General features: G+C 43.8%; 1 protein-coding gene and 1 long non-coding RNA gene across 8 annotated transcripts in view; one reads left to right on the forward strand and one right to left on the reverse strand.

The window, feature by feature from the left end:
• Window positions 1-26,932, reverse strand: part of DYM (dymeclin) — a 292,392-nt gene that overhangs the window by 239,126 nt on the left and 26,334 nt on the right. For 5 of the 6 annotated variants that reach the window (XM_053297362.1, XM_053297363.1, XM_053297361.1 and 2 more), the window contains exons 2-3: window positions 19,373-19,562; window positions 2,480-2,532 (exon numbers count right to left, since the gene is read on the reverse strand). In XM_053297362.1, the coding sequence (XP_053153337.1) occupies window positions 2,480-2,532; window positions 19,373-19,512 (193 nt within the window). In that variant the 5' untranslated portion in view covers window positions 19,513-19,562. Of the gene's footprint in view, window positions 1-2,479; window positions 2,533-19,372; window positions 19,563-26,932 lie in introns of those variants that run through there. The other variant, XM_053297367.1, reaches the window with a different exon arrangement.
• LOC128345441 (uncharacterized) lies at window positions 1,229-19,908 on the forward strand. Of its 2 annotated transcripts, none has more exons than XR_008316473.1 (3): window positions 1,229-1,266; window positions 17,080-17,195; window positions 19,773-19,908. It is a non-coding gene; the product is annotated as an uncharacterized LOC128345441 (long non-coding RNA). The 2 variants fall into 2 exon arrangements; XR_008316472.1 differs by lacking the exon at window positions 1,229-1,266 and adding an exon at window positions 4,714-4,799.

Below are 26,932 nucleotides of genomic sequence, written 5' to 3' on the forward strand. Positions count from 1 at the left end.
TTGCACTTAGTCAATTATTGAGTTAATTTAAAAGGGGAAGTAAAATAAAACCCAATAAACAATCTTCAGGTACTTACAGAAACTGTGTAAGGTAGTTGTTTTAGAAAAGGCATTCCTCTTTTCTGACACAGAGTAGGGAACACCTCTAATACAGTGCCTACCACAACACATCTGGATCATTTAATACGTGTTTTTAAAGCTATTTTATTCATATGCAAACTTCTACAGACTTACAGCACAAACCTATGCATATTTACAAAGAAATAAGTACCATTCATTTCACAGGACTGCAACCCTAACTCATCTAAAGTTCATGATTAACCGATTAAGATTTCTTAAATCAGGTGAAGCTCTATTCGTTAGTTTGTGGAGTCCACTATCACAAGGTATGATGATGGCTTCTGGGGTCACACAGAAATAGATGTTACAGGAGAGGCATTTCCTTATTGAATTTTGCTCCTCCCATCAGGGGCATAGGGGGCTTGCTGGTGGCAGGCTGGCACCACTCCTGCAGCTCACACTGGCCACACCCCTTACATTGACGTTCTTTGTGTCTGTCTTCATGGCAGAGGATACCGAGCATATATCTGTTCCTAAACCAGGCTTTTCGGGGATGGAGGTTAAAGAACTGAGTCAGATAGAAGTGACAAGAGATGATGTTCTAAACTGTTAAGAAAAACTAGCAAATCACCAGGGTCAGATGGCATCCATCCAAGAGTCCTCAAAGAACTCAAACGTGAAATTGCCGACTTCCTTGCTAAAATATATAAAATATATAGGATGCTGGACTAGATGGGCCTCGGGCCTGATCCAGCAGGGCTGTTCTTATGTTATGTTCTTATGACATCAAATGCACATTGATGCAGGCGGCATGGCCAGTACCCGAAAGGGTGAACACTCTGCTTCTCTCTCACTCTCTTGCTCTTGCTTGGAGCAAGGGAGAGAAAAAAGCACCCAGTTGGCAAATGAAGCACCGGCTGGGAGTGGGAGAGGAGCTGTTTGCCTACACTCTCAGCTGGCAAGCACTTTGTTCACCGGCTGGTGCAGGACAATGACAAGGGGGTACCATGCCAGCCCTTCCAACCCTAGCAGCCCAGAGACATTTGTGTCCATTGTTGGTTATGCCACCATCTCCCGTGCTTAAACTGCAGCAGCACTTCCCTTGTGCTGTGATGTCACAATGCTGTGCTTTCCCAGCGCATCTTGGTGGTCAATAATGTGGAACAGAGGCAGGGAAGTGCACAGCAGCATGACATCACAACATGGGTAAGTAGTATTAAGTGTTCTAAAGGGAGATTTTTTATTATTATTATTATTATTTTGCATTTATATCCCGCTCTTCCTCCAAGGGGCCCAGGGCAGTGTACTACATACTTAAGTTTCTCCTCACAACAACCCTGTGAAGTAGGTTAGGCTGAGAGAGAAGTGACTGGCCCAGAGTCACCCAGCTAGTATCATGGCTGAAGGGGGATTTGAACTCGGGTCTCCCCGATCCTAGTCCAGCACTCTAGCCACTACACCATGCTGGCTCCTGAGATGAGGAGAATTCGAAGGATTTGCTCGTTTTGGAAACAACTCCATGCTTCCCATAATGCCTAGTTTCATCCTCAGATGACTTTAACAGAAGATTAGATAAATATATGAAAGAGATGTCTGTCAATGCCTATTAGCCATGACAGTTAAACAGAATCTAAACCAGAGGTTCTTAACCTTCTTACACCTGTGGACCCCCCAGATTCTCAAGCATACATGGAATCTCATGTATATATTTTCATAATGTTCCAGGAAAAGTTAGAAGGCAGGGGGAAGCACCCAGGATAGCCCCCCCCCCCGCCCCGCAATAACTTTATTCTGGCTCACTAAAAAGCAAATTAAATGCAGTTCAACAAAGATTTTCCATGGACCACCTATTCCTACCCCAAGGAATCCCAGGGGATCTATGGACTCCAGGTTAAGAACCTCTGGCCTACAGTATAAGCCATTCTGAGAGCTCTGTAGCAAGAGAGAAATGCCGTGTGTGTGTGTGTGTGTGTGTGTGTAAATTACAAACTGTGTGTTCAGAGGCAGTGTGTCTTCATCTAAGGATTCCAAATCCTTTTTAATACTCCGTCTCTGCTTTTACCTCATTCACATATTCTCTTTTGGGAAAATGCTTTAAAAACAATTTTCAATATAAAAAATATGAACAACCTGTTCCATTACAACTTAATATAGCTGTGCCCAAGCCACTTCCTGTGACAGCATGCAAAATAAAGCAAAAACCTGTGAAAACTTTATGTTCAAACAGCACATGCGGATACAATATGTCTGTATCGAGCTCTGTGAGTGAAGAGTAGCTTTTAAATACCATGCACAGAGCACAGATGGGAGATATTAAGTGCACCACAGATACACAGGTTTAAGAACCATGTGATTTATTAGGAAAGCTGACAATATGAAGAACACTGAAATAAATGCCAAAATCAAAATAGCTTCCTACCTAAAGACTTGCAGACTGAGATAGCAGCTTCTTCCAAAAGCTTTAACTCGGCACTGGAGAACAAAAGAAAGAAAATGATTATAACCAACAGCCTCAGCTTGCAAAAGCCAGTCCTCCATAAGACATACCGGGTACACATGTATACACACACACCACCTTTGCAATGTACACATTGCAAAGGAAAGCAATAGATGTCTGTTACCATGAAGCGCGTTCTTACATTTTGCAATTTTAGCCTACTCCAAAGGCTCAAGCAAAAATAAAAATCCAAGTATAATACAAAATTAAAAACTTACTAAAGCATAATAATGCACAATTAAGCTAAAACCACACAGCACCATTTTGACTCCAGCTACTAGAATACAACCCAAGTAGAAAGGTGCTATAGAAATGTGCCGAGTAGAAAGTTTGGCATCAGCTGCCTTGAAATTATTTTAATGAAAGGAGGTTTACTCAGTTACAGTAACACTGTAGCATGCAATGGTATGCATAAAGCAGGTTATGGTGGATTGCTGATTAAACACTAGCCAAATGTATAGCTTGGCAAGAAGGCCAGCTTTGCATTACATCTACATTCTATCACACAAAAATTAGTTTGCCCCACTATGCAACGCAAGATAAATATTTTGTCGTGTATGAGAGGTTTGTCGTTTTCAAGCTTTCTACTTTCAAGGAGCACTTTCCACTTCAAGTGTCTGCTATGTAACTGCCACACAGCACAGACTCCATTCACATAGGATGCTATGGCCAATGGTGCTGGGCCTCACCACTGCTCTCATTTGAACCAAGACCAAGATCTGGAAACCACACTTTCCTGTGGTTCCACATCGGCAATGGGCAAGTTGTCTTTCAAGAAGTTTGCCCATCATGACTGGTCTTCTCATTGAGCAAACCTTAGTTAGGAAACCAAAGCTCCCTGAAGCACAGTCTGAAAACCACTCCAACCAGCAATCTTCATTAACCTAGCACTTTCAAGAGGGCATATTTTTTTAACATCAGCAGCTTCACTGCTAGCATTTGATAACAATAATAATAATTTGAACAGAATATTTGGTGTGCTAAATGATTTATATCTATGCTGTAAAAACACTGTCCTATTTTAAGGTATACGCTTATAGAAATTTTCCATGTTCCCTCCCTCTTCTTTTTACATTAGGAATATAAGGAGGTTATCCCTCTGGAAGTCAGAACAATGTGGCATGGGGGAATCCTATATAATAAAACCCTTGGTGTCTGCGTCCGTGTCTTTTTCGGGTGTTCTGGGCATGCGCGGAGCGCGTGCGCAGAACACGCCAAGGGAGACAGGGACGCAGACACCGGCCGCCATGTTGGCCTGGAGGAGGAAGAGAAGCGGCAGCCCGAGAAGAAGTGGCCGCCGCCGAAGCCAGGCAGGGGGAGGAGGCGGAGGGGGAAGCCAGCCGAGGCGGCGGTGGCAGAGCCGCAGCCTCGGCCAGAGGAGGCGGAGGGCCCAGGCCACAAGGCGGCGCGTTGCCACTTCCGTAAGGGGGAGAGAGGCCGCCTGGAGGAGCCGGCGCCGCTGCAGCAGAAGCGGGCCCCGGCGGCAGCAGTGCCGCCGGGCAGGGCAACCCTGCCACGCCCAGAGGAGGCGGCCCAGGAGGGGGAGGGAAGAAAAGCCGCCCAGAGGAGCCGGCGCCGCCGAGCAGGGCAATCCCACCACACGAGGAGGAGCCGAAGGGCTGCCCTCAGCCGTGGGCCCCAGACAGCTCGATGCCCAGGTGGGGGAGGGGAGAACAAGGGGGCGGGAGGGGAGGGGCCTCTCTCACGGCGCCAGGGAGGTTGGGGCGCGCATGGGGGGGAATGGAGTGGGCTCCATTCCGCACAGAAGAGGGGGCGGCAGTGCCAAGTCTGAAGGGAGCTGTGGGAGAAGTTTCTACTAGCGCCCGTTAATTTAACGGGCTGAAAGTTACTAGTTCCATGATAAGATTACTCATATCCCCTTGCTGACTATACCAGCAGGAATAGATCCTGCCCTCAGTGCAGACAGGTAGGAACCAGTCAAGGTAACAAGTGGGCAGAACTGGGACCACAGAGGATATATCCAAGAATCCCCAGTAGCCAACCAGTGTTGACATGGTATTTTTGAATATGGAGAGGTAACTTGTTCAGTGTGACTCAGTGAGTTTATAGCTGAAGTGGGATTTAAATCCACATCATCTTGCAACAAGATGTCCACAGAAAAATTATGGTTGCATTGTCACATCTCTCTCTCCACAGATCTGTCATTCTAGCATAGTTCATTTGTGGCTCTGATCAAGTCATTGAGCTGATCACTCCCACGTCTACGCCAAGGATTTCATCAGTAAGCTTTGACGTTAACTTTGCAAAACAGATGTCTATTTTACCCTCTAGGACCAAGACCATCTGGAAGGCATTTGAATGCATAAATTTCACCGTGTGTGACTGAAAGCATGGCTCATTTCTACTAAAAATTATGCAAGTTCTCTGTGTGACTGGTGCTTTCAGGGATGTGCAAGTTTGCAACAAATATGTTCCTCAAGATCTAGGCATTATACAAAACCTAAGCACATGAGACAGGCCCTGCTGTAAAATTATCATCCATGACCCACAAGATTTTACACAACGGAAAATATGTCAATGAATAACTTACTTTTGCCTCAATTTTAAAAAAATGAAAGACATGTTTTACCATAAGATAGAGGAATCTAAACATTCCAGCACACACTGCAAAAACTGAAGTTTTTAAAGCGTGTACATGTGGTGGATAACCCCAACCTTTGGCACAGGTAAATGTCTACCATTAGTCTGGGTAGATGCCTACTCCACTGAACCAAATTGCAAAATCTAATGTTTCAATTACTGTAAAAATACAATAGCACAATTTTTATACCTATAATGTTTGTTTTAGCCACAAATCCTGGCTAGCCCTGGTAACTATTTAGCTAGGTCAGCCACTATTTGTGGATATCAGGACCCACCTCCTCTTCTGAAACCTCAGGCACAAACCAGAGTCCATTGCTGCTTCTGACTCAGAAATTTCTGCTGTGTGCCAGGTATGAAAACACTCATATGCAGTGAAAATGGATTTTCTCACTTTGCTGGATGAACCCACACAAATATAACGTGAATTTAATGAGGAACTGGGATTGTCCATGCAGTTTGTACTGGATATACACTCAGAAGCATTGAGAATCTCTCATTGCCAATCCTCTGGCACATGCAATCTAGTTCTCTCATGTAGCAAGAGACCCCTCTAAGTTCTCTGTGATGCATGAAGAACTCAGGGGAAGGAAATAGTGTATTGCACATCATGCAAAACAAATTGCTGGGTAGAGATTAATGGTCACTAGTGGCAAACTGGCAAGTCTTCGCCACTCTTCCAGAAGTTGGACATCCTGTTTCTATTATGTTGTTCATTGTCCACACTAGAACTTGTTTAGTTTCCCTTCACATATTCTGTGATTTTAACTGGTTTCCTATAGCTTACAGGCTGCAAGGTAGTTGTCCCAGCATAGAGTCTGACAGTGGCAAGGGTGGCAGGAAACAGAGTGCCACTGCCTATAGAGCAGCATGAGTGTGCTTTAAAATCAATCAAAATCATGCATCAAGAAAAGCTGAATTTGCATAGATTTGTTCAGTTTAATCTGCTTCTGTCATAGTAAAAACAAGGGTTAAACTGTTATGCAGGGCCCTGAAGATCCTGCTCAGCCCCATTTGGCTTCAAAAAGTCAGAGAAAATGTGTGGGGAAGTCTACCTGGCACTTCCCCACACATTTTCAATTACAGCCACATAGATTTAAGAGCAGGCTAGAAGCTTGTTTTTGAAAATGAAAGCCAAGTTTCTCAGGATGCTGAATTCCATGCTCAAATGCCAAATTCCACATGTGTGGTGCAATCACGGAATTGTGGAATGCATAAAGATCCAGCTATGGACAGTATTGGGGACAGAGCCAGGAAAGCCGTGGAAGCCTGCTGGAGATATGAGCAGGAGTGAAGCCCCAAGGAATTCCAACATAAAGCGATTCTGAAACCACACAATTCAGCTGGAGCTTGCTAGAGTGGGCAGAAGTCACTAGAATGTAAAGATTAACAGATATGACCAAGAACTAAAATCCCCATATTAGGTTAATGCCAACTTGCTTTCCTTATACTACCATTCTAACAACAGGGACTACCCACAATGGCTGGCCCCGGTCATTCAGAAGGTTCTAGGGTATGAACTCAAGGATGTGAATGCCCCATGGGTTAATTGGGAACAGTAACTCCTAACGCTAAAGTGGAGAATATAAACAGAAAGGAACTCTCACTAGGCTCAGTTAAAAGCACAAAAGTCAATGCACTCACTTAAGACCAGTGTCTCACAGCTCTGTCCCTCCAGCTGGTTTTGGACTGCAATCCCCATCATCCCCAGCTACAGTGGCCAATAGTTAGGAATAATGCAAGTTGTAGTCCAACATCTGCAGGAAGGCCAAAGTGGTGCACCTCTGGGCTACAAAAATGATGTGAGGCTGGGTGATCAATCATCTCCCAAAGGAAGGATTGATTCATTTATTTGGGTTGTTCCACATATGACTTTATGTTCTGTCTACATGGGTATATAATGCCCTGCGCCACCCTAGGCAACAGTCTATTATGCTCCACTGCAGTGTTTCCTCTAACAAGGATGCCCAGATGTTGACTACAACTCCCTTAATCCCCAAGCAAAGGCTATTGCAGCTGGGAATGCTGGGAGTTGTAGTCAGCAACATCTGGGAATCCCTGTTAAAAGGGAACACTACTCTACTCCCCGCTGTAACACAGATACACCTCATCTGGTCAAATGTACTTTTACGATGCCTCAGTAGGTAAACCTGTTTTTGCCTTCCAGTCAACGATCAGAAAGGTACTGTATTTACCTAAATCAAAGACTACTCTGAATTTAGCACAACCCCCTTAAAAATAAGTGTGTGTTTAAAAATTACACCTGTATTTACCTGAAAGAAAAAAAACTCTGAATAAGATGACTCCCCCCTCGCCCCCTGCAATTCTGATCATCAGAGAACTTAGGGTGGGGTGGGGTGGGGGACAGTCTTGGATTAGGGTAAATATGGTAATAGGATGACTGACTAGCACTTGGCACCTTTTTTCATTTTAACATTTAAATATTATTGAAAACTATTCGACTTAGGTTTTTGCCATTTCACACAATCTCCCTCTGCCCATGAGAGTACCATTAGTCCCTACCACCGCCACAGAATTCCAGGTTTTGCAATCCCTTTGTAGATATTCATATTACCACACTAGAGATAGGAATAAACCTTTGGTCTTAGAAATTTGGTCTTCTGTTCACCACAACAGATACCACCACTGTAAGTAGTTGTCATAGTGTCTATTAATGCCAACATACCACACTGTATAACCAATTTAAAAAAATTACACACAAGAAACAGGGCAAGGGTGGGATACAGACAAAGCCAGGAAGTCAAAAGTATCCTATCGACTACATACAAGCTTTAAAGTTGCATCTCCAAGGTGGTCCCTCTTCTCAACGCAAGAAACAGAAAGCTATAATTTAAAACAAATGGTTAAAAAGAATGAACGAATGCTACACACATCACAATTCGACGGATCTGAAATGGGACTTCCTCAATTCCCCCCACATTTTAAAGCAGTCCAGCTGTATTTCTTCTCAATGTATAGTGCTTTTAGGCTACAGATTCACTAACAAGCTTCTCTGGGTACAATGCCTTCTGGGGCGGGCGGGGGGACAGCTCTGAAAAAAGTGTTGTCTGCAGGGGGCATAATGGTCTCTATAATGGGTCAAAAATATCACCTAGAACACTCCAGCATTTAATAACCCAGTTCTGAAGAGATCAGCCTGAGTGCTTCAATTTTTCAGAAGAATAATTATTTTGTTTTTAAAAGAAAAATTGACTACTGAAAAGCCACCAAACGGTTTATCTGATCAAGCCCAGTACTGATGCAAGACTACTGATTTCTAAATTATTTTGAATGAATAGGCTGTCAGTAATCCCTCTTGTTCCTGGCACGAATTTATTTATCCCTTAGGTATGGTTTAGCGTTGCATCTGCACAAATATGAACCATGGTTAACATTCACCAGTTCATTCATTCATTCGATTTATTCCTAAAATTGCTGAGGGCGGTTTACATTAAAATCAAGCACACATAATTAAACATTTAAACCAAATTAAAACTCATTAAATTAAAACAAACTAAATATCATTAAAAACCAGGCTAATAAGATGGGTCTTTAGGGTTCTCCTGAAGGCCTCCAAGGAAGACAATCCCCTTATATCCATGGGGACCGTGTTCCACAACCTAGGAGCAACAACTGAGAAGGCCTGGTCCCAGGTGGCGCTCGGCTCAAGAACTAGGGCTGTGCACGGAACTGGTTCCGGCACACCCAGGAGGGTGGGAGGTTCCTTTAAGAGGCAGGGGAGACGCTACCTGTGTGTCAGCCCCCACCCCACCACTTTCCCCCCACCAGTGCTCTTGTTAGAAGCGGGCACACAGGGTTGCAGCGGGCTTCCCTGCAGCACCGGTCAGCGGCGCTCAGGAAATGGCAGACCATTTCCGGGGCACTGCTGACTGGGGCTGCAGGGAGGCCTGCTGCAGTCCCGCTCAACTGCTTTTTATGAGAGCTCCAGCGGGAGGGGATCAGTGGGGCAGGGGCTGGCAGGTAGGCCTCCCCTGCCCCTTAAAAGGAACCCCCACCACCCTCTGAACTGGTTTGAACACCAGTCCACGGAACCGATTCTGTGCTCCCAGAATGGAGCGCCAAATGGTTCCATGCACATCCCTATCAAGTACCCCTGCTCAGCATCAGCACGCACGTAGTGTCCACATAAATGGCACCTGCGAGTGCACCGATACCATGTGCATGCTAGCACTGCGCGGAGATACTTGGGATGAGTGATGCCTCAGCAGGAAGCTGCAGGGAGCGGTGGACAGCAGGTAAGAACCTGCTCTCCTCTTTCTTACAGCTCCTCCTCCCCACGCGGAACCAGTGCTCGAACTGTGGTTCATGCAGACCCCTAATCCTGTTATTTCATTGCTAACATTTAAGCTGGTTTTCCCAATAAACAAGTATTTTAGTGCTCTCTCTCTTTACCAAAATCTATATAACTACATCCTCCAAAGAGGTGCCAATGCACAACCCATATTGGAGGAAGTTCTGACAAACCTTGCAAGAAAATGCAGAGTCAACTGTTGTAAATAGTAACAGATATGTTTTGGCACGAGAAAAAACGTGGCAAGTGGTAGAAAAACTGCTTGAATAACTGCTTGAAAAAGCAGCTTAACTGCTTGAAAAAACTGCTTGAATAACTGCTTGAAAAAGCAGTTAAATAACTGTTTTTTCTGTTATGAAGACAGAAGATGAACTATTTTACTTATTCACTCAGAAAATGCCTCCTCATGTCATCAGAAAAGATTCATGAAGTGGCACAAGAGCAGCAATACTAATGAGGCCTATTTATTACATTTGCTTTGCATCACAATCCCTACAGAGGCCTGGTTCATTTAAAAATGAATGAATATCAAGATGGAAACAAGTTTTGTTTTTGTTTTTAAGTATGGATCCTTTCATTAGCCCAGAGTGTGGCACTGTTAGACTTCAAACTGCTTTCTGATTATAAAAACCAACCAGGGCGGAGGGATAGATTGTGTTTCCAATAGGAAGAACTTGTTTAGCACATTGATAATTCAAAAACTCCCAGCGTCAAGAATTCCCACCATCAAACAGGACTTTAAAAAGCTATTTATTTATTTTGAAATATTGTATCCCACCTTTCCCCTATAGGACTCAAAGCAACTTACACATTTTGAAATCAGAAATAAATCTGTTTCACTGTATGTTTATATAAATCAATACATTTAATATCAAATGCACTATATTAAACAAGCATGCGCACGCACACATATTACTTGTATAGCACCATCTATGTGCATGATGATTTATGCAGAATAAAAGAGGCATGACCCTACGGGAGGGCCACTAAGGACTCAGGGTCTAAATCCAGACCCCACTGACTTCACAAAAGGTCACCAACATAGCTCCTTATCCCAAGGCCCAGACACACCAACCCATACCTCAGCCACTTTCTCGCAAGCTGAACAGAAATCCACAAGAGGCCTTGGCAGAGCCCTCCCTGATCATGCCACTCAGGTGTTCACACACACACGCATAAGCCAAGACACAGGAAACAGTGAGCAGCTAAAGGACCCAAAGAAAGAGTTCTGCCCAAGCACCTCTTGCTATTCATGTCTGAGGACAGGGAATGAAAGGGACCTTTGCCTAGATCTTGGTTTGTAACTCATGAACCTTTTCCTAAATGAAACTTCTCTAGGACCACCTTCTCTCACTGATCAAATCTCTTAACTGCCAAGATAATCTTCAGAGACCTCTTCCAGAGGCACCCGCCTTCAATGGCAAGGCATGAGCAGACAAGAATCTTTTTAGTTGTGGTGCCCTGACTTCGGAACACACTCTCCAGGGAGGCTTGTTTGGTGCAGGGTGTGTTGGAGACCAGGTGAAAACCTTTGTATTTGACCTGGCTGTTTTGTCCCTCTAGTCTTCAGATTTGTTTCACAATGGCACATTTTGCCTGCTCTACTGTTTTATTGATTCTTGCATTTCACCGTTTTTAAAATTCCTTGTAAGCTGCTCTGAGTGTCGTTTGGGGCTGATGAGTGGGATATAAAATATCCTAAAATAGCAAAGAAAAACAAAAAAGTGAGTCAGTGAGAGAAGCCAATATTACTGGGCTTTCAGACCTCGCTCAGATGAAAACATTTTCCCTATTAACCAGTTGTAAACCGGGGATGCTTACCAGTACTGGGGTGGGGGTGGGTAGCGAGCACCTGAACAAAACTGTGAGCTTAGAAAGAAGTCAACCTATGGAAAGCCAATCAAGTATCGTAAGACAACATGGTTTCTCTTAGGGCTGGTTCACACAGGCACATAAATCTCTACATTTCATAACCAACAGCACAATGTGTGAACTAGCTCCGCTGAAAAGCATTGTACTTGCTGGACTATTATAGTTCTGTCTGTGGTGGCCCACACACAGGTCCAAGTCTTCACTGGGTGTTGCAGTCATCAACATTCTGGCCCAGTTCCGATGGTCCAAACCATGGACTGTGAATGTGCCAGAATGGAGCGCCAAGCCTACCCATTCCCTGCTCTAATTTCCTCCTCTCCTCGGCATAGGGTTGTGATACAAGAATCATAGTTGGTTAAACCACAGTTCTGTGCATCATCTGAACCTAAGAGCTATGACTGAACTATGGGTCATAAATCAGAATATGAAATCAAGATCCGATCTTGGTTTCATATCCTGGCCTGTAAACAGCAATTCAACCACAGTGCCTGGGTTCAGACAACATACAGAGGTGTGATTTCACTAATCTAGATTCCTTCCTCACTGCTGAATATGTGAGGAGAGAGAGCATGCCAGTTTGGTGCTCCTTCCCACTGCATTAGCAATCCAACCATCCTGTAGTTTGTTGGATCATCTGAACAGAACTACTGTCAAGAACATAAATATGAGTCAGTCTTCAGACATAGCAACCAAGAAAAATACTCTGAGTTCATTACTGCTAACAACTGAAGGGAAAGCCACTTCACTGAACTATTTGGAAAGGGCTTGGCTCTACTCTTCCACATGGTCTTTCTTCACCTTCTTCTTTTGCAAAGGAAAAGAGTTTGTTACAGTCACTATGCAATTACAAGATATTCTTGTAACCAGTGGTCCCTCTATTCTTTTTCATCTCTGTGCAGAATGAGTATTGTTCTGGGCAGCAGCATCAAAACACTGTGTGCGCACCTACATTCAGAATGGGGCCTTCCTGATTCAACCTGAGTGGGATCTAAAATGAACTGAGCAGACATCCAAAAGCTTGTGAGCGCACGCACATGCGCATGCCTCAGAGGGAACAGTGCTTGTAACCACTTCTGCCAGTAGTTGAAGATAGTGAAGAGCGGCTGAACACTCAGCTCTGCAGCATTCCCACTATGTGGCTAGCTCCCAAAGAAAATGTCCTCCAATTGATAAAATGTCCCTGAGAAGCTAGGAAGCCAGGAAGGCAATGTCATGCCTTCCTCTTTCCTCCGTCTGTCAGTCACCTAATGCCCAGTGTGTCTGGTAGATAGAAGACAGATGCCCTAGTAACAAATACAAAAATCAGAATTCAGCATCTAGGGAAGATAGGCTTGTTCACCCAGTGGATGGGGGGAAGAAATAAAAAAGGCATTTTCCAAAGATTAGGAAGTTGCCTTATACCAAGTCGAACCACTGGTCCATCTAGCTCAGTACTGTCTACACTGACTGGTAGCAGCTCTCCAGGTTTTCAAACAGGAATCTTTTCCAGCCCTACTTGGAGTTGCCAGGGACTGAATGTGGGATCTTCTGCATACACATATTCCCTACCTACTTTAATCTGATGGACTAAGTGCTGTTCTTGGGAAATCTTTGCACAATCCTTGATAGTTGGCCTACGGCCTTCATTATCTTCTAAAGCTACTAAACTATAATTGTTTCACAACTGTGGTAGTAATAAATGACTAAATAGTCAATGTGAGTTGCCAAGCAAGATTTAAGAGCTTGAGAGTGAAAATTCACCCTGCCTTGTAGTTTTAAACAACATTTTCCAACTTCAGGTGAAGGAGTCGGGAGCAAAGGATTTCAAAAGTTTACACCTGCTAAGCATGCCAAGGTAAATCCTACATTGAGAGTGACCAAGATTCTTCTGCAAGCTAAGCAACGAAGTGGCCAAAACCACCAACATGCACTCATTCCTCCACCAGAAATGCCAGAAACTGCTCAAGCCCCAATGGCTAATCTAGCACTGTTACCACCATTTCAGCACACCTGGGTCTACCCTAGAAGAATCCCAGCATTCTTTTTCCTTAAGTCTCTCTCACCATCCCAATATGCCCTGCCTATTCTGTGCCAATGCTCCATTTGCCAGTTTGATTGATTGATTAAGTACCGTCAAGTCTGTGTCGACTCTTAGTGAGCTCTCCTTTAATAGAGCAGAAACCACTCCTTCTTCCAGGAAGGAAAAGCGAGCACATTCTACATCTCCCCGTTCCAGGAGAGGAAAAATACAGCCATTTGTGCTCTAAGCATAAGCAGGCATAAGAAGCTCCTCTATCTTCAAAGTCTCATACAGGAAATGCATATTAATCTTTTTGTTCAGAAGCCACACTTGAACTGCCTGTGAACTATACACAGCTTGCAAGCCAAAACAAGGGCCACCCATGCTCTCTATTGAGCCATGGGCCAGTTAACATGTATGGAAGCTGCCCACTCAGAAATCTCATCCTTTGACACATTAACCCTAAAGACGACTTGCCCTTCAAGAGAGAGGATGGAAAAGCCCTCTGAAATTCCATTTCAAAAATGGTAATCCTCCTTTAGTTTAGTTTAATAACTGGGCTCTTAAGAACAGAAAAGACTTTTCAGAAAAGTTTCAAAACATGCATCAGAAAAAAAATCACAACTATAACAGAGAACTTCCTAGTTTTCCAGGCATAAGATATGAACTGTATCTTCTAAAGCAACTGGGAATGGGTGTGAATAAAACATCTTTCAAAAAACAAAAAAAGAAAAAGAAAAAGAAAAAAGAATTAGCCTATTCATTCGACTTGTACTACTAGAACACACAGACTTTAATGGACTGTTCACAGGAAAAGACACTAAAGCATTAAAAAGCTGCGTGTAATTTATTGTGACCACTTTTTTAAAAAATGCACTGTATTAAGGTAACATAAAAGCTGATTTTATGACTTTCCATTAACGAGTTAGACGCACTTTTCTTCAACCACCCATTTACAAAATGCAGGGGGCAAGAACAAAGCAAAATAGTAAATATTAAGAGAAGCATGCAACTTTCAGCAAGTTATGGTTCGAGAATTTCCAGGATGAACATAGCTCGTGCATTAACAAATGTACATAACATGTTAATGAGAATACCAAGAGCAAATTAACTGCGGAGCAGGAAGAAGTGATGTACCTCTTTCACTGTGCATCAAGACACATGTTGCCTTAAAACTAGTGAGAAGGTTGCAAATTTACAACATGTTTACACACATAACAGTTTTTGTTTATGCATACAAACTGGTTGCAGACACTAGAGCTGCTGCTGTTTTGACAATTATATGTATAATAGTGGCTCTTACACATCCCAGCAGGACTGATACTTCAAAAAGAAGCACTGCAAATTGTGATCTTCACAGTCCTTTCAGATTTTTCACCCTGCCTTCTAATGTCAAGGCACCTGAACAGGCAGACTGGAACTCTTCTTCTTTACTGGTTCAGCTGTTACATGAAGCCATAGTCTAACCTCTGTTCTGTGCGACATTGTCAAACCTTGGAAGCACATGCTCCCTCCCCACCTAAGCACAAGTTGAACAACTTCTACTTCCAACTGTGGTTAGAAACAAACCAAAACTGATGATATCCAACTGATCAAACTTGATTTATTCTAACAACTTCCTTGAAATAAACAGATCACAACCCAAATTTTAAAGTGAGTTTTAGATATTGGTTTCTTTCAAGTAATTTGGTTAGAATAAACCAGGTCTGTGAGGACACCACAAGTGATTTTGGTTTGTTTCTAACCACATTGGGTAAGAGAAGGTAGGGGGAATACACACTCCTGAAGCTTGGAGACATTGTGCAAAACCAAGATTTAACTGTGGTTCCATGTGACATCTGAACTGGCCCACTCTCTGCATATATACCGACAGATGTAACCATACAATTATTCAGAGCCAGGTTATACATAATACTTTCCTAGCAGCTGGGAGAAGGCCATGACCAGAGAGAACAAGAGATGCAAACTGAGAGCACAGCCCAAACACACATTTGGAAAACTTTACTTGCATATTTGAAGTGGTATGTTGTTTTGATAAAAGCACATTGAAGGTCCTTTAACATGAACTTGCAGGAAAGCAAGCTGAACCCTAGTACAGCATCCCCCCAGTGGCTGTTGCTGGTGTCTATCTTATGTTTCTTCTTTAGACTGTGAGCCCTTTGTGGACAGGGAGCCATCCTCTCTCTCTCTCTCTCTCTCTCTGTAAATCGCTCTGGGAACTTCTGTTGAAAAGCGGTATATAAATATTTGCTGTATTCATAGGTCAGAGATGGAAATATAACCAATAAAATAAGAAGATATAAAATCTTATAAGATATGAGTTCAACTTCCACCAACAAATCAGCTATAAAGAACCTATTAGCAAATATACAAAAAGGTAGCAGAAAACAGCATTATCCATAGTTTCTAGGATACACTGCTTCTAGCATATTGAGACACAAAGGAGATGGCAAATGTTTTTGAAGGGTTGTATGCGACAGTGACTGAAAGATCCAACAGAGAGCTTCTTATTCCCTAACGCAAAAAAAAAAAGTTATCAGTGACATCACAGATTATCTGAAAATAAAGCACACACAGATGAGAAAATGTTTGTGGCCAACAGCCTGGAACAAAGAACCACACACAAAGCAGTGGCTAAAACAACAACAATTTATATACCGCTTTTCAACAAAAGTTTCCAAAGCAGTTTACATAGAGAAATAAACAAACTAGCCGACCCACATAGAGCATCTATGCGCTCTTTGGGGCCGGCTGTTCCCTGCTCCCTCTTGCCTCACTCTCTCTTACATTTATATACCGCTCTATAGCCGCAGCTCTCTAAGCGGTTTACAATGATTTAGCATATTGCCCCCAACATTCTGGGTACTGATTTTACCGACCTCAGAAGGATGGAAGGCTGAGTCAACCTTGAGCCCCTGGTCAGGATCGAACTTGTAACCTTCTGGTTACAGGGCGGCAGTTTTACCACTGCGCCACCAAAGATCTGCAATGATCACAAACTAATTCTCATTTTGCCTCCTAGCAGAAGTTGTACTATGAGCACCACACAGCCAAGGGCTGCTTCACACACATGATATTTTCCTAACATGGACATACATTTCTGTAGAAGAAAAAAATCTATATAAGTGGTCATGAAGTTTGACAGGCATGTACATGCATTAGGAAAATACAATTGACAGTGGCACATGTAGGTTTGCATTTGACTTTTTCTTGATACCTCTGGAAAAAGGCACTCTGTGTGAAGTAGTCAGTAAACAGAGTGAGAGAGTTTAGAAATGACACACTTCCTCAGTCATAGATACTCTGATCAACATCCAGACTAACCCTGCGCTGATGCATCCAGGTTTTCTGTTGCACAGGGGCCTGTGGTTTTCTTTCCTTCTGTTCCTTCTTTCTGTTCCTTCTTTCCCTCTGCAGCCACCTCTCCCTCCCAAAACTATGTCCCTGAAAGTTGGGGGACCATCAGAGACATAGTGTCCAGGAGGCACAGGCAACTGCAGAGGTGAGGGAGGAAATTGTCAAACACACCAGAAAACCAGGTGCATCAGAGCAGAGTTAGTCTGGATGTTGGCCACTATCCAAAGCAAAATAATCTCTGAGTCTCAGCTTCCCATTTTTGACATTTTTAAGACTGTTTCTCAGAGACAGTGGGGGGGATAAAACTGCAAAGTACATCAAACATGAATATTGTTAATTGCATAAGGGTTTTCTTATATCCGCGTTTTCTTTCTTATACAGGCTGGGTCATTTGTCTTGCAAAGAGCTGCAGAAGGTTCTACCCCAAACCAAGCAGAATCTCTCAATGCTGACGTGAAAACAAGAACAGGCTGGTTCAGATGGGATGACAAGCCATGGTATGGAACTACTTGAACAAGCCCTGTTCTCACAAGCTCTTTCTAAAAGTGCTGATTGTCTCTCATTGATTATTTTGCAGCAAACCATGATTTGCTCTTGCACCAAAACTAGGCAAAATATGGTTTGTACACAGCACCATTTGCCCAGTTTGGCTATCACGGCAAATTACTGTATTCATTTCAATATTAATAGCATGCTTTTCTGTGTAAACATATTCAGTGACAATGATTTGCTGTTAAATCACACATGAAAGACAAATGAGAGCATGTAAGAGAAGAAGCACAGGGCTCATTCACATATCACAAAACTATTGTTTGGCCTTGAGACTGAACATGTTACTGAAAACATAATACTTCTACATGGATAACACTTCCACATAGTGTCATTTGTGTGCATAACAAGTGCATGTTTATTTTACTTTATTTAAAGTATTTATATGTATGTCCCCAATCACAACCTCCCAGCCTGAGCATCTGCAGCAAGACAGACAGGTGTGTGATTGGCACACAAAACAATGTCCAAGTGGTTTGCATACCCTTTCCTATATACAAGAGCAATCCATGCAGGAAATGCTTCACATCTGAAGCTGTCCTAATCCTCAAGCTACAACACACATTAAACATCTGAGTAGCTCAGCTGTCATACAGCAGCACCATCTAGTGTGCAGTACAACATATTACACTTCCTAATCTTTTTTTATTTATTTCCCACATACTTCTTTTGTTTAATAAGAATCAATCCCAGGTAGGGATGTGCACGAACTGTTCATGCTAAACCAGTTCGCCTCAAACTGGGGTTGGTTTGGAGGTTTGATTGCGGACAGAACCAGTTGGGTCGGTGATAGAACTGAACCAGGCCTGGTTCTGGCAAACTGGTGCCGGCTTAGTAAAGGAAGGGGTAAACTCGCTGCCAGCTTGGTTCTGGCCTTTGCGCTTGTGTGGAGGCCAGAACCAAGCCACCGCCGAACCGGCAGCTTGGCAAAGGAGGAAGAGCATTGCTTGTTGGGGCCACACCAGGGAGGACAAGTGGCAGTGCTGGCAGCCACACCAGCCAGATAAGCAGCTTTTCACCTCTCTCGCCGGCCACCCCTTACCTTTTGAAGTGTCCCCCACTCCTGAACTTGTAAAGGGGAATCTGGTGAGAATTCTCCTTTACAAGTATATTGACTGCCCAAACCAATTCCGTCAAACTGACTAGACCAGCTGGTCAGTTAGACTAAACCTGGGATTAAGAGTGTGCATGAACAAAATAAATCATTGTTCGGTTCAAAGTGATTTGAATTTGAACTGAACCATGTTTTTTTATTCGTGTATACCTCTAATCCCAGGATGCAATATTGTAACACTGTGGTACCATCAGCTGCAACTGAACTCAACATATAAGAAATGATAATGCTCACTCTTATAGCTATGGGGGGAAATGCAGTGAAATTTGCACACACACACACACCCCATCCCCAAGACAGACAGAATATCACAGGCAGGTCAAAATTTCCACCATAAAAACAGGATGGTTCTTTAATGCTGCTTTCTGTGAGATTCTTCATCCCAAAGCCCACTGTCAGACATAGCAGAAAAACAATGAATATGGCGTTAACACAAAGCAGCATGAGGACATTGGGTGCTCATTCTGTATCTTCTGGCAAATCCCACATATGTGATGCACAGAGACCACAAAGAAGAAGAATGGTTATCTCCAAAAAGGCTTTTTACACAGAGACAAGTGAAGGCCTTCTAGTCTAACCACAGTAACTTAACGGAATCTTAAAGAATCACAAGCTACTAACTAGGGAAAAAAATCAAGCTTACAACATAGGGTTGATTAATGCCTCCTCTGCCTCTTTAGAAGCTCTGTAGCACCTGATGCAGCTGCTGTATCTCTCTGACTCCACTATTCCACTACTTTCTATACCTCTCCCACCAGCTGAAGAGTAAAACCAGAGTCTTGCTTGCTATTGCCCGCAAGAAAGGAGGATGTGTGAAAGACTGATGGAGCAGTGGTGAGGCACAGCAGCTGTATACTGTCTCTGTGCTGCAGAGGTATTGCATCTCTATGCAGAGATGGGAACTCCAGCTCCAGAACATAACAACTGGCAGCCCAAACCAGATAGTTGCTAAAAGTTCTTACGATATTCAACAAACAGTGGCAATCTTTACATATTTATTAAATACCATACCTGTTTGTGGGGTTATTAAAGCTAAACGAAAGCAGCTGATTCCAGAAGGGGTCATTCTCCGAGATTGCCTCTCGTCCTGACAATTTTTTAAGGTATTCGTTTTCAGGAAGCTCACTAATGCTGCTGCTATTTGCTCCCATCTTCTTATTTGATGTGCACTTCCCTAAGGTTAACGTCACTGAAGAAAAACCTACAAATAAAAAATTTAAAAATCATTAACATTTCTGAGAAATCACACACAAAATTATCTCAAAGAGAAGCAAACTCTGGTTCAACAATAAAGCCTCATACAAAAGTAAAACTAGAAAATCAAATGAGGGACCAAAAATGTCTGATTTTGACAATATGAAAGGATATAACAGAAATGGTCATCTATTTTTGGATTTTCTATCATTTGTAGGAAATGGAGGAACTATTACACTAAAGAATGCAAAGTCTGCAATCTAAGGAAAACACAGGAAATCTGAAATTGAAGTAGGCTGCCATCCTTTCTGATTGCTGTACGTCCATTATGAATTATATATTTTTGCAATGTACACATGTCTGTTGATTTTGTTAAAGTTTAAAACCACTAGCGATTTATATGAAAGTCAGCCTTGCAGATAACTACAAAAATAATTACCAAAAAAAAAAACCCTGTTAGCCCATCAGAAGTATACTAGCCTTACAGCAGCAGCATGGGGAAAGCGAGAAGAATAACGTGAGAATAGCAGCAACAAGACACTCACATACTTCTAAAATTCTAGGTGGCTGTTTTAAACATCACAACACATCATCCTTTCACCATAAAGACTGCAAGATATTTTGGGGCCAAAGTCTACCAAATTCTTTCTCAAAAGCAGAAAAGAAGTAGAACCTCCTTTCCTGCTTTTGTGTCGGAATACCCAAAAATACACAATTCCACCACGCAACCGCTTTATTGTTTCTTCCCTTACTTTTCTAACCCATTTGTGTCTTTCCTCTCTCTCTCTCTAGTCTGTCAACTGTTAACATCTTCTCTCTCTCTCGAACAGCCAAACCGATTGCTCTCTCATTTTCCAGAACTTATTTTCTCTCCCTTCTTCTAGCTGCTCAAGCTCAGATATGAGGGAGAGGGACGGCTGTTGAGAGAGGGAGACGGAGTGAGCTAAAGCAAGTTCTGATGAGACAGAGCCAAACAGGAATTCGGATAAGCAGAACACTTTCAAGGAATCAGTGTGGAAGCGAGTAAGAGAAGAGGGAAAGCAACTGTTAACAGACAAGCGGCAATATCGGGTACTAAAGATGCTATGCAGGGGGGCAGGGGAGATGACTATCAGGCCACAGCCCTGCATTGTGATTGAGATTCAAAGAGTGAAGTATGCCTCAGGGCTTGCATATGCCTGGTGAAATTTCTGATATTTTTCCTTTTAACTGAAGACCCACAGGCCATATTGCAAGCTCCTCGTGTAAGTCTCTTCAGTTTCAAAAGAAGTTTGCTATATGGCATGGGGACTGCAGTTCAATTCCTAAGTCTCCTTGGGAATGCAGAACTTGTTGCATGCTTCTTTGGATCCTTGTCTGTTTTAATGCACGAAAAAGCACGTAGAAGACTACATTCTGTTTAGAGACTATGCATGCCAAACAAGGTTAGCATCATGTTGAAAAAATCAAATACACTGCCTTGTCACTATCAGTGTTGAACATGTTCTGGGCAAAGAAGCAAGCAGCTCACATTTTTTACTGTCAATTACAAATACTTTCATCTACAGGAAGAGAGCAAAAACTTGTCAAATTTAATTGGGATTTAGAGGCTGTAGAAACAGATGGAGATCATACAATTAACCTCCTTACATCTCAGAGATACATAAACACACACTTAGCTAGATGAGCCTTGGCACATATGCCTACTTTGAGGTACATGGCTTTTAAAAACCCTGAGATTCCTGAGAGCATACCGATGTACCTGATATGAAAGGGAGAAGGACAGATACCCACCCCACAATACAAATGTCAATTACTCTGGAATCCTTTCTAGAAATTTTTTATTTGTCACATGTCTAAACTGTTAAAAGCACACAAGGGCATGGAAAAAATGTCAAAGGCTAAAAATACATCACAATCTGAAATATCATTATTAACCAATTACTGCCCTACAATAAAATTGTGTTATATATTTATAAAATACTGGTACAATAAAACTGCAGACTACATAGATTATAAAGCCACCTTGTCTTATGCAATGAGAGAAGCGCAGTAAGAAGCATCTCAATCTCAATTAAAGGTTAAAAGGCTAAAAATCATAACATGATCAATTATGGATGAGGCAAATAGAATAAATGTGAGACAAGATGTATAAAAACAGGTCATAAAGAATTAAGAATATACAGTTTATAAAATAAGTGTAAAAAGCAGTATGCAGGTTAAAACAGAATATGTATAAAAGAACTGAGCAGACAAGCGGAAGTCTGAGTCTAACTGAGCAGATAAGCTAAAGACTGTCATTAAGAGTAAAGGAAATCAGTAGCATGGTTATAAACAGGCAGTCAAAGTCTGACGAGTGTTACACACTGCCACACAGAACTTGGCAGTGTTGTACGTGAGGGCCCGGTCCTAGTCCTCTAGAAGCGTCCGGGTGTAGGTTCAGGTTGATCTTCCAGGTACTTGCACAGTAATGGGAGCAAGAGCTTGTCCAGAATGTCTCAATAAAAAGGGTCAGGAGAGGAGTACATGCTCTGTAGTTTCGATCTCCTCATTGTCACAGGGACAAAGCTTCCGCATGAGTGGAACCGTAGTATATTTGCCCTCTAGAACAGCAGAAGGTAGGGTGTGACAGCGGGCAAGGGTAAAGACCCTTCTGTGGCTTGGGATCTCCAGTTGTGTCAAGTATTCGGCAGGAGAGGTGATGTATTTGAGTTTTCCCAAGGTTAAGAAAGTTGGGGCCCTGCTTAGGTCAGCTTGTCTCTCCGTGGGGAGCTGGTAACAGGTGAACAGGGTATAATCATCTGGCTCCATCCTGGCATTGAAGTCACCCCACAGAACCACCAGCACCTCAAGATTGGCCAGGAGAAGGTCAAATGCATATTGTTTGAATTCAGCCCAGACAGAGCCGATTTCTGATTTCCGTCATAGTGAAGGGAGGTACGTGTTGATTATTAGATATGAGCACTGGCCAAGGTGGAGTAAAATCGCCAGAGGATAATGTCTGAACGACATAAGGGGTGTCGCTTTTACCTGCAAGGTGATGGAAATTAGTATCGCCAGTCCTCCCTTTAGCTTCCCATGGCTAGTCCCTGGAGTTGCCCCCACTGTGTAAGAATAATAGCCATTGAGCATAATATCATCCGCAGACCAGGTTTCCTGAATAAGAATAATGTCAAATTGGGAAAGGAAGTTAGAAGAATCTGCATCTCTACAGCACTTCCAGCCAACCACGCTGTGTCAGCTTGCTTGTCTAGTGTGCTTAGCGTGCTGTCGGGCTTAGAATGCCAGCAATCCTGCTGGCTGGTGGGTGTTTTGCCAGGATCGTGCCCCTGGATGTGACTGACCTCTGTGGGCTCTGGGTGGCATTGCTGAGAGATGAGACAGAATGACAGGTTCCTCTGCATGGTCAGGCTGTCTGGTGCAATCAGTGCAATGAAATTGTCAAAGTGGAGGTCGCTGGCATAAGGCAATCCTGAACTGGGCGCTGGCATGGCAATGCTCCTCAGGCAAGAGGGGCATCACGCAGAGAGCCTGAACCCCTTCTGGGCCTGAAGCATGGGGAGGGACTGGGGCAGTGGATTTTCTTCTGGGGCAGGCTGCTTTCGATATGTCTCACCCGTGTGTAGAGGAGTTAGCACATATAGGCCCTCTCTGGGGCTGGGAAAGTTCACAACTAGGAGGGAGGTGATTGATAGTGAGGGGCCCATCCCCAGCACAAGTTGACATATGGGGGAAATGGAGAGGCCAGAAGATTCAATCTCCGACTCAGTATCTGAGGTTATAAGGTCATTGAAATGCACTGAAAGTTTTCTTTTGGGCTTTCTGGGTGTGTTTGTAGCCTCTTGCATCTCCATTTCACTCTGAGTCAGAGCTCAAGTCAGAAAGTGAGTCTTCTGTGCCACTTACAATCTCAGTTAGAGACTTTGTGTTGGGTTTTGTGCATGTGCGTGTTGCGCCTCTGCTAGTTTTATTTTTAAATCAGCAAGATCCTGGTAAATTGCTTTTATTTTGGGACTTTGTGTAGAAGGGTTAGCTTGAGATGAACTTAAATGACTGGAAGCTTTGGCTGCAGCAGGGGGTTTATTGCAGTTTCTCCTAGAGCAGAGTAGTCTGACCCCCACGTCCATAAAGCAACACTGGGCAGCAAGGCAATAAAAACTTAGATGATCATTCAGCCTTGAGAGGTGTGAGGGAATAGCAGCTGTTCTGAAAGTGAGGAAAAGTCTTTTGTAACCAGCTTGAAAAGGGAAGAAATGAACATATTTCAGCTCTATGGTGTCAGGTTGCTGCGTTAAACGCTCCGATAACTAAATTAATATGAATTTCCTGTTTGCCCAAAGTCGGGAGTCCCTTCAAGGCAACTCAATGGGGACTTGATGTGGTTGCAGGACTCTATAACAACTTTGTCTGATGCCAACATCTGGTTGACGTGGCAGTTTTCGAGCCCAGGGGGTGGGGCTGGCTGAAGACTACAGTCTGTGAGTGGGCACTGCCGTAAATTGTTCCAAGTCAAGCCTGAGTTTGTCCAGTTTAGTAGAAATTTCATTCAGTTTAGAATTTATTGATATTAACATCTGAAACTGACAGAAGGCATGTGTTTCCTAGAAATGGGGTGAGGAGTTCCAGGGGGAGGGGAGTGTCAGACCTGGCAGATTTAGGGGCCCCTTTTCTCCATTCCTGGGGATGTCTCTGGTCAGGTCACTTTGCTGGTTCAGGGGTATTTAGATTTATCTGTGGCTCCCCTGTGCAGTCTTTGTTGAGGTGGGGGGGGTGCTCAGATTTATTCATGGACAGGGCTATAAATCTGTTCTCAGTAAGTGGGATGTTACTCACTGTTTCCTTTTGCTTCGTTGGTGAGAGGAAGAGATAGAGTTTAAGCTGTTTTCCCCACCTTCTTCCAGATTGAGTTTGGGTGTCGTTTTCAGTCTCAGGGCTTTCTTTATTGTCCCTGCTTCATTTTCCCCCTTTTGATGGCATGATGGATCGAGGGAGATGTGCCCTTGGAGGGAATGCTGCAAGGAGCCTCGTTAGCCAATCACCATCTTGGCTCCTACCAGTGTGTGTGTGTGTGTGTGTGTGTGTGTGTGTGTGTGTGTGTGTGTGAAATATATATACACACACACAAACACAATATAAAATGATTAAAGCAATTATGATATAAAAAGCCAATTAACATTAATTAAAAGTCTGAGAAAACAGGTGCATCTTAAGTGCCTTTTTAAAACAGCCAGAGATGGAGAAACTCTGATTTTTACAGGGAGTACATTCCAGAGCCCCAGGAACACCAGTCACAGAGAAGGCCCAGTCCTGAGTCGCCACCAAACAAGCCTGTGGTAGCTGTAACCAAACAGCCCCAGATGATCTTAATAGGCAGCAGGGTTCATGACAAAGGAGACATTCTCTTAAATACCCTTAAATTCCCTAGACCCAAGCCGTTAAGGGCTTTATAGGTAATAACCAGCACTTTGTATTTCAGTTGGAAACATATTGCAGTTCTTTTATAGTTATTTTCGGTGTTACAGGAGAACCTCAGTATTCGTGGGGGTTCTGTTCTGCTACAACCGCTGATACAGAAACTGTGAATACTGAGTCATTGAGGCTATGGTTAGGTTCCCGGAGGTCAGAAAAATGTCCAAAAAACAGGGTAAGAGGCTCTAGAAATGCAGCTGCCTGAACATCGGAGGGGCCTGAGATCTTATAGTGACAAATGAAGGGTGTTATAGAGCACCATGTAGCGGCCCTACATATCTCATTTAGTGGGACATGAGCTGAAAAGGCGGCCGATGTGGCCGCACTTCTGGTGAAATGGGCCGTGACTCCTCCTGGGGGAGGCAGTTGAAGGGCTTCATACGCAGAAAGAATACAAGTTCTAATCCAGCCCGCCAGTGTTGTTTTGGAAACCCTGGTGCCCAGAGAAGGGGGGTGAAAAGAGACAAAAAGAGAGTCAGTTTTGCGGATATCTTTGGTTCTGCGCAAATACATACGCAGGGCCCTACGGACGTCTAAGTTGTGCCACAACCGTTCCTTGGGATGGCTAGGTTTAGGGCAAAATGAAGGGAGAACAATGGACTGAGTCCTGTGAAAGGCGGTATTGACTTTCAGTAAGAAAGTAGGGTCTAAGTGGAGGATAACTGCGTCAGACTGAAAGGTACAAAATTTGTCCCTCGCAGATAGAGCGCCCAGTTCAGACACCCTGCGAACGGATATGATTGCTACCAGGAAAAGCACTTTATAGGAAAGGAGTCTGAGCAGGATAGAGGAGATGGGTTCGAATGGAGCCTTTGTCAGGGCATTAAGAACGCGGTTCAGGTTCCAAGATGGGAAACGCTTGATGGGAGCCGGTGCGAGATTAGTCGCGCCACGTAGAAACCTGGAAACGTGTGGATGGAGAGACGGTTGTTCGTTCATCGTGGAGGAAATGTCAAGGACTGAGGCCAGTGTGGAAGCTTGGTGCTTGAGAGTGTTAGGGCGGAGATGAATTTTGAGACCTCTTTGCAGAAAAGCGAGGACTTCCGGGACCCCCGCTCTAAGCGGGTCCTTGTGATGCTCTCTGGCCCATTGGGAAAAGGCTTTCCATGTGGCTTGGTACACCCGTTGGGTGGACGGCCGCCTAGAGGCTAGGATGGTGTCCTGGACCGATTTGGGGTAACCCTTTGCTCGGAGTTTTTCGCGCTCAAACTCCACGCGGATAGTTGAAGCCACCGAGGGTCGGGATGATGAAGAGGACCTTGAAGGAGCAGGTCCTGGCAGATCGGAAGGCGCCGGGGGGAAGCGCGGCAAGGTCGAGGAGGTTGGAAAACCACGGCCTGCGGGGCCAGAAAGGAACTACGAGGATCACCTCCGCCCTTTCCAGGAGCATTTTCTGGAGGACCCTTCTGATGATCGGAATCGGGGGAAAGGCATATAGGAGACCTGTCGGCCATGGAGAATGGAGAGCATCTGTTGCTTCCGCCTTGTTGCTTGTGATGTATCGAAAAGTGCCCCCACATGGACCAGACGCTGGGATGGGATCAGGTGGCTCTTCTCTTGGTTTATTACAAACCCGTGGTCCTGCAAGGTCGTCAGGGTGTTTTGGATGTCCTTGAGGGCCTGATGTCTGGAATGTGCCCTGATGAGAAGGTCGTCCAAAAAAGGATGTATGTGTACCCCCTGTAGCCGGAGGTGAGAGATCGGGGTGGCCATGAGCTTTGTGAAGACCCTCGGGGCCGATGACAGGCCGAAGGGAAGCGCCCTGTATTGGTAATGTAGGCCATTTTAAGAGAAGCGAAGGTGTCTCCTGTCGTGGATTCTGATGGGTATGTGTAGATATGCTTCTGAGAGGTCGACTGATGCCAGATAGTCCCCTGGGCGGATGGCTTCTTTTATAGTGTGGAGGGATTCCATGCGGAACTTCTTTTT

This window comes from Hemicordylus capensis, chromosome 2 (assembly GCF_027244095.1).
Source record: "Hemicordylus capensis ecotype Gifberg chromosome 2, rHemCap1.1.pri, whole genome shotgun sequence".
Taxonomy (NCBI): Eukaryota; Metazoa; Chordata; class Lepidosauria; order Squamata; family Cordylidae; genus Hemicordylus; species Hemicordylus capensis.